The sequence below is a fragment of the Musa acuminata genome, chromosome BXJ1-8 (genome assembly GCF_036884655.1).
Source record: "Musa acuminata AAA Group cultivar baxijiao chromosome BXJ1-8, Cavendish_Baxijiao_AAA, whole genome shotgun sequence".
NCBI classification, from domain to species: Eukaryota; Viridiplantae; Streptophyta; class Magnoliopsida; order Zingiberales; family Musaceae; genus Musa; species Musa acuminata.
In genome coordinates, this window is record NC_088334.1 from 12,492,461 (window position 1) to 12,500,788 (window position 8,328).

The 8,328-nt window shown below is 49.3% G+C and overlaps 1 protein-coding gene across 1 annotated transcript; it reads left to right on the top strand.

Annotated features, from left to right (window-relative positions):
• Positions 1–2,252: 2,252 nt before the first annotated feature.
• LOC135587558 (amine oxidase [copper-containing] gamma 1-like) lies at positions 2,253–4,641 on the top strand. Its single transcript, XM_065079117.1, has 5 exons — positions 2,253–2,738; positions 2,822–2,935; positions 3,420–3,869; positions 3,947–4,044; positions 4,137–4,641. The coding sequence occupies exons 1-5, from the start codon at positions 2,346–2,348 to the stop codon at positions 4,348–4,350; spliced, it is 1,269 nt and encodes a 422-aa protein (XP_064935189.1). The 5' UTR covers positions 2,253–2,345; the 3' UTR covers positions 4,351–4,641.
• The last annotated feature ends 3,687 nt before the right edge of the window (positions 4,642–8,328 follow it).

An 8,328-nucleotide genomic window follows, 5' to 3' on the forward strand; every position in this document is an offset into this window, starting at 1 on the left:
TTGGAAAGGGGACGGCAAGGCCAAAAGAGGGAGACTCAGCAGCAAAAGATAGAAGTAAAGCCGGGCATCCGCTATTTAAAGGAGATATACCACCAGAACCAGCGCCCCTTCACCTCCCGAGAGTGGGGCGGCAGCCCACCCGGGCACGTGCGTAACCGTCACGTCGCATCGAAAATGCCAAAAGGCGCCCCGCCTTAATAAAAGCCTGACATGGCAACCCCGCTGAAGCGGCAGCAGGCCGATGCCTCGATCCCAATGCTCGAAAGCATGCGACGAAAGCAACTGGTTCCCCCTTAGAAAGAAAATCAAATACGAAAGTTTTTTCGCCCCCCGCTATGGCTAAGCAGGCAAAAAGGGAAAATAGCACAAGCAGCTCCTCGGGCTTGCGCGGCCAGCCCGCTTGCGTCGTGCTCCTCGGCTTGATGCTCCCCAAGACCACACCTGCGCGGCCAGCCCGCCTGCGTCATGCTCCTCGGCTTGATGCTCCCCGAGGCCACACCTGCGCGGCCAGCCCACCTGCGTCGTGCTCCTCGGCTTGATGCTCCCCGAGGCCACACCTGCACAGCCAGCCCGCCTGCGTCGTGCCTGCGCCGTGCTCCTCGGCTTGATGCTCCCCGAGACTACACCTACACGGCCAGCCCGCCTGCGTCGTGCTCCTCGGCTTGATGCTCCCCGAGGCCACACCTGCGTAGCCAGCCCGCCTGCGTCGTGCTCCTCGGCTTGATGCTCCCCGAGGCCACACCTGCGCAGCCAGCCCGCCTGCATCGTGCCTGCATCATGCTCCTCGGCTTAATGCTCCCCGAGACCACACCTGCGCGGCCAGCCCGCTTGCGTCGTGCTCCTCGGCTTGATGCTCCCCGAGGCCACACCTGCGTGGCCAGCCCGCCTGCGTCGTGCTCCTCGGCTTGATGCTCCTCGAGGCCACACCTGCGCGGCTAGCCCGCCTGCGTCGTGCTCCTCGACTTGATGCTCCCCAAGGCCACACCTATGCAGCTAGCCCGCTTGCGTCGTGCTCCTCGGCTTGATACTCCCCGAGGCCACACCTACGCGGCCAGCCCGCCTGCGTCGTGCTCCTCGGCTTGACGCTCCCCGAGACCACACCTGCGCGGCCAGCCCGCCTGCGTCGTGTTCCTCAGCTTGATGCTCCCCGAGGCCACACCTACGTGGCCAGCCCGCTTGCATCGTGCTCCTCGGCTTGATGCTCCCCGAGGCCACACCTGCACGGCCAGCCCACCTGCGTCGTGCTCCTCGGCTTGATGCTCCCCGAGACCACACCTGCGCAGCTAGCCCGCCTGCGTCGTGCTCCTCGGCTACACGCTGCCCGAGACCACGCCTGCGCGGCTTGCCCGCCTGCGCCGTGCTCCACGGCCGCATACTGCCCGGGATCACCGCTACGCGTCCAACCCTTCTTAGCTGCTAAGCCCCGCAATTCCCACACCCCTAGCAACAGATCGGCAACCGCCCGGCAGGTATAGTTTCTTAAAGCCGAAGCCATGCCTCGGACCTCCCCTCACATCAATCGAGGCATAGCTTCCTTAGGGGGGGAATATGATAAGGACAAAAATGGCGACATGGTGCGCCATGATGTCAGCCACGCCTGGACGACATATTGCCCAAGGAAGTGAGCATTAACGTCGACTTAATGCGCACCCACGTCAACCATTCCCAAACGACCTCCTCGTCTGACCTCGCACTACCGACCGAGGTAAGGGAAAGCGTCGACCGAAGCTCACCCATACCCTGCGGCAGCTCGGTCCTCCACGCAACACCAACGGCGATGTCAGACGCTATCAGAGGTACGGTCCTGCTCCGACAGGTTGGCACATCAGGTAACACCAAACTTACCTATAAATACCCCCAGGCTCCAAACAAAATGGGGGGGAATACAAAAAAAGCACTTCCTCATCCAAAACCCCACTCCACATCACTGACTTGATCGTCGGAGGGGTCGGCCCGAACTTCCGACTCGACCTATGTGCAGGTGCTAGACCGGAGTTGTCCCTACCCGGCGCCGCGGCGAAGCTTTTCTTCCAACCAGACCACCGCGATCGGCCACCGGGAGACCCCGAGAAACGCCGCGCTAGATCCCTGTCATTCGGACCCCCGAACAAGCCGCGTCGGCCCCGAGGTCACGGCTAAAAAAGTTGTTTACACCAACAGATACCAAGGAGGTGGTGAGCATCTCCGAACAGGGGCGGGGCATCCCCATCCCCAAGTCGGCCGGCACCGACTACCGGTACGAGGCGGTGGCGGGATTTAACGATGACTCGCCGCGGTTGGGGCTGAAGCCGATATCGATCAAGCAGTCGGCGGGGCCAAGCTTCGAGGTGGAGGAGGGGGGGCACATGGTGCGGTGGGCCGGGTGGGAGTTCCACCTCAAGGTGGACGCGCGGGCCGGGGTGGTGGTGTCGCGAGTTCGGGCGAGGGACCCGGACACCGGAGAGTGGCGGGGCGTCATGCACAAGAGCTTCATGTCGGAGCTCTTCGTGCCATACATGGACCCGACTGACGCCTGGTACTTCAAGACCTACATGGACGCCGGCGAGTACGGGTTCGGCCTGCAGGCGATGCCGCTCGTGCCGCTCAACGACTGCCCCCGGAACGCGCACTACATGGATGGCGTGTTCGCCGCCGCCGACGGCCGGCCCTACGTCAGGGAGAACATGGTATGCATCTTCGAGCGGTATGCGGGCGACATCGCGTGGCGCCACTCCGAGAGTCCGATCACTGGCATGGATGTAAGCTCACAGAAGACACAATCCAAAGGCGGTCACGCCAATCTGATCGAATGAAATGCATCATTAGTGTGACTTGTGAGCAGATACGGGAGGCGAGGCCGAAGGTGACGCTCATGGCGAGGATGGCAGCGTCAGTGGCGAACTACGACTACATCATCGACTGGGAGTTCCAAACAGATGGGCTGATCCGTGTCAAGGTTTGCGTTCATGCACTCAGATCTTTTTGCTCATTTGTTCCTTTCTTCCCTCTGTTCTTCCTCTTTACGTTAGCAAGTGGCAACGTAATTCGTCTGACATAGGACATAGGACATGTTGATGGCAGGAGCCAACGACATAAGTTGACTGCATCCAACGCTTCTAGCCCGCAATTGTTGGATTTCACTAATGCAAAAAATCTTAGGCTTCCTGTCCTCGTCAGCTCCTCATCTAGGAAGTCTTGATCGCAAGGCTTCAACCGATGCCTGCATCGGAAGACAACATACAAAGATCATAGCTGTAGATTCTTCTTGTACAAATAGATGCAGAGACGTGCTCTGTTTGGTGATGCTATTTACGAGCGTATGCTTCGGCGGCGGCACTGCTTGCTCTGTTTCTTAGACGTATTGCTCTACGGCATATTGACACTATGAGAGTCTTAGTTTCGCGATGCAATGTGTTCTGTGCTTGAAATGAAACAAGCAGGTTGGGCTCAGCGGCATTCTCATGGTGAAAGGAACCCCGTTCTCGCACCTTAACCAATTCCCGCAGAACGAGGACATGTACGGCACCATCCTGTCGGAGAACGTGATCGGCGTCATCCACGACCACTACATCACCTTCCACCTCGACCTGGACGTCGACGGCGCCAACAACTCCTTCGTCAAGGTCAAGATGGCGAGAGAGGACGCCAACCCCGGGGAGTCGCCGAGGACGAGCTACATCAAGGCCACTAGGCAGGTCGCCAAGACCGAGAAGGACGCGCAGATCAAGATGAAGCTGTACGAGCCATCGGAGTTCCATGTGATCAATCCGTCCAAGACCACGAGGGTCGGCAACCCGGTCGGCTATAAGGTGGTGCCCGCTGCCACGGCGGCCAGCCTGCTCGACCACGACGATCCCCCGCAGCGAAGAGGCGCATTCACCAACAACCAGGTGATGAGGACCGTGTTTACCATGAGAACTCACAGCTTCACTTCCACGCTCGCACTGACGCCTCCTTTGGATGCTAGATATGGGTGACACCGTACAACGAGAGCGAGGAATGGGCGGGTGGGCTGTTCGTGTACCAGAGCAAAGGGGAGGACACACTGGCTGTTTGGTCTGAGAGGTAAGGAACGATGCTGCAGTACTGATGTAACGGTGAGTTGTGGGTGCTCTTCGTCTCCGAGTGAAGTGACCATGAGAGGTTGTGATGTGCAGGGACAGGGCCATCGAGAACAGGGACATCGTGCTGTGGTACACGTTGGGATTCCACCACATCCCTTGCCAGGAAGATTACCCGATCATGCCGACCGTGTCCGCCAGCTTCGACCTCAAGCCGGTGAACTTCTTCGAGAGCAATCCGACCCTAAGCGCGCCGCCAAACTTCGAGAAGGACCTCCCCGTGTGCGTGGCCGCAGCAGCATCCGCCTGAGGGCGCTCGTGCTTCCGGGGTGGGCGGTGGAGTGTTACGTGTATAGGGTGCTCTGTATTGTGTGCTTGATGGAATGGAACAGCGGGTGTTGGGATTTCCATGTCCACAAAACCTTCTCATGGCCTGTACTGTTAAGCTGCTCTTCTGTCGCATGCCATGTTCCTCCTTCGCAGACTCTTGATTTCTTCCGCTGACAAGGATCTAACGAGAGTTGGATCTAAGGTGTTGCATTGCATGATGTAAAGAGGCACTGCGAGCAGCAATAAATAATGGTTTGGTGGTGTGGAAGCACTTCGGTGTCCGACGTCATCGCCTGTGCTCCTTTCCACTCGCACAGAATTCAGTGATGGCATGCGCTGATGATTGAGACCAGCAACATCCTACATCTTTAGATGCATATTGCCATTTCATTTCACTGTAAGATAGCGAATCCACTGGGCATTCCACTAAAATAGTGACAAGATGTCATACGACTTTCATTCATGAGGTACACGGCAGTATTCAAAACTGTTCCAATCCCACGCATGGTATCTTCTTTATTAACCAAAATAAAATTTTCCACGTAGTGTGGTCTTTGTTGGGCAAAAACCATGATTGTGGAAATGAAAAATGAGGATTATGATTCATGTCCTGTGTCATCACCATTCAGAATAGCAAGAAAGAAAGTTTGAATCAAGGTGATGGGTGATCATGATCATTATTTCTCATTTCAGATCTAGATTATACTGGAACATTGGAATATATAATAGCGCCATTATTTTTATAATCACTGAATAGTTTGTGATGTGATACAATCATTTTGGTAAATATTTTAGTTAACTATCGGAAGGAATCTTAATTAAATTTAATTTTTTTAATCAGGGATTTAGGTAAGATGATTTAGTTTTAAATAAAGATTTAAGTATAAATAAATAAATAATTAAGATTTATTCTTATAAATATACATCGAGTATCAAAAATTTGAAGAAATAAATCAATAGGACGTGACGAGCAAAAGGGAGGACAAGGCTTTAATTGGACGAAAGCCGAGTAGCCATTTAGATCCATTATTACTAAAGAAACTACACTTGCCAAAAGAAATTGATTATACCAAAGAAACTGCAATTGCCCAAAAACAAAACAAATTCTGATGCAACAATACTAACACATCAAGTCATGAACTGACAACAGAAAAAATAAAGAGATAAACACTAATAGAAGTCCCTAATGGTAGCGAGATAGAACAATCAAGGGAAATGTCTTTAGTGATGTGATAAAAAAAATTATATAGTAAAATTAAATAAAAATTATAATCAAATAGGATACCAAGATTTACATTCAAAAACCTCTCCAACACGAACGGTAAAAACCATGAGATAAATAAGAAAAAAATTAATATAACAATAATGAATGTACACATCTCGGAGTTTCTTGTTTAAAACTCAAATAACAATCACAAGAGAATAATTAGGATACAAGGATTATGTTAGTGTGTACAATATCTAAAATCTCTCCAAGTGATTACAACAAGAATCGACTATAAATCTGATCTAACATGAAGTGATAATACTGTATGGATGATCGAGAACAACCTCTTCGTTGTCCTCGTCTTCTTCTATTTTCTTTCTCTCTTGTTCTTCTATCCTCAATTGCCATTGTGCTTCTTCCTTTTTCATAATCACCACTACCTTCTTTTTCTATCCTTATTCGTCACACCTTTAGATTAAAAGAAAAAAGAGTTTAAGTTAAAATAGGCTATGAATTATTAAAATCTACTATGGATTGAATAATAGACTATCTGCCCAATATTTAGCACTCTTATTAAGTAAGAGAACAAATATCCTATTAAACAAGACAAACAAGCATAGGTGTAATGCTTGAGAAATTTGAGATATTTTTTAGATTCCTTACTTAATTTTAGTTAAGTAAATTAACTAAAATTTACTTAATTTTAGTTAAAATTAAAATTTTTAGTTACTCTTGAGAAATTTGAGATATTTTAGTTAATTTGAGAAATTAAAATTTACTTAATTTTAGAAATTAAAATTTGAGAAATTAATTTGAGAAATTTGAGATATTTTAGTTAATTTGAAAATTTTGAGAAATTAAAATTTACTTAATTTTTAGTTAAACATAAAACAAGCAAACGAACTAAAATTTTAGTTACTCTCGAGAAATTTGAGGAATATCATATCTTTTTAATTTGAGATTTTAAGGGGGATGTGAAAGAATTAGATGTACACAGCGTGTGAGAATTCAAATGATTCCTCGGAATCGTGATCCACGTGCCTCGGCACGACGCCGTCACCGAAATCGTTGTCCCTATTGGATTATGGCACGAGTCCCAATTGCATAACCCAAAAGTCGGTTCTATAATTTCTAATGATGTCGACGGTTGAAGACTCGGTAACGAAATCGATTCCGATGCCGGACCGAATGATGAGCCTCGATCAATAGCGCTCGTGAATCTCCAACATCTCGACGATTCCACACGCCTCTCTTTTCCTTCCCCTGAGCAAATTAGGATTCCTCCGTGCCTTCTTCCCTCCCGTTTCTCCTGTCATTATATAAGCCCTCGTGCCGTGTTGCCCTCTTCGTCTTCGACACACACAGCGCTTCCTCGCCTCGACTACGCTCGTGCATACTGACCTTATGGCCGCTCCGAAAACACAGTGGTTCAGCTCTCTTATTAGCTCGACGGGGAGCTTCTTCTTCGCCGGCGAAGGGAAGGCCCGAGGAGGAGGGTTCGGGAAGAAGGACAAGGAAGAAGAGAACAGAGATGAGAGCAACGAGTCCGGCCTCGCTCCGCCGAACAATGAGTTGCAGCCGCAGCGGAGGGCAGCACGGTTTGCTGTGGAACTCGACGGGCTTAACTGCTTCGAGACCGTTGTGCTCCACTGAGGAATCAACGTTCGCAGTACAAAATCCTCGGTAGGGTAGAAGATTGTTTTACTACTTTGGCTATTATGTCATAGAAAGATGCAACCATCAGATCGATAGGAAAGTCCAATTAAGATATGCTGTTTTCTTTCTCTTCGTAATTGTCAGGCTCCTGTCGAATATGCTGCATCTGCTTTTTTTTCCCTTCTTCCATCGTCTCTTTCTTGAGGCAACCATCATTCTCGTAAAGATACCGAAATCTATACCAAATTAATAAGCAGCATAGAGTACATAACCAAAATAATTATGCTCTTGTCAATCCATCCAACCAATTAATTGGGTGGGTATGATTAGAGATTGGAAGGATACCATGTTACCTTCTTTCGAGTCCAATTCACTGGATGGGAACAGAGGAGTGGCACCCTCCTCTTAGATATCTGCTCCGTGTCGTAACGAGCTTCTTCCTTCGTCAAACATCGCCTGCACACAACGCCATGGATGGAATCACTGCCTTTAGGACTACCATTTTGTGGTTCCACTCGGAACATGTCATGGAGCAAACAGACAAAGCTGTACTGTGACTCTATTCGAGCCAAGTCATGCGATCAAACAAAGAAAGCTATATAAAGCAGAGCTTACCGTATGAAATTGTTGTCATGCATTCTCACAAACACATTGTCCCAACACAAATTCTAGCCTGTGTTTCCGATACTCTGTCATACTAACATACGTTATTCTAAGTAATATATTACACGCCTCAAGGAGGAATCTAACGCTGAGAAAATAATGACTAAAGTTCCAAACATGACATGCAGTTATCGATCGACTATAAACTCGTTAACCAATGGAAATCAAGTTGTAGGTGTGCAGTCACAACTTAATTGACCAAGCCAATAATGATTTGGAGCCGATCGAGATTTAAGTTGTGCAGTCACAACTTAATTTAGATTTGTTTCAGCTATCACCACACTCTGATGATTCCAAAATCAACCTATATACCAGTGTTATCGTCATCTTCGACGATGCCTAAGCTGTGGGGTCGAAAGGTTGGTCCTATGCTTTGAGCTGTCTTGTGAGCTTTTCACAGTGGGCTCTTAATATCATTACTCTTGTGATTAA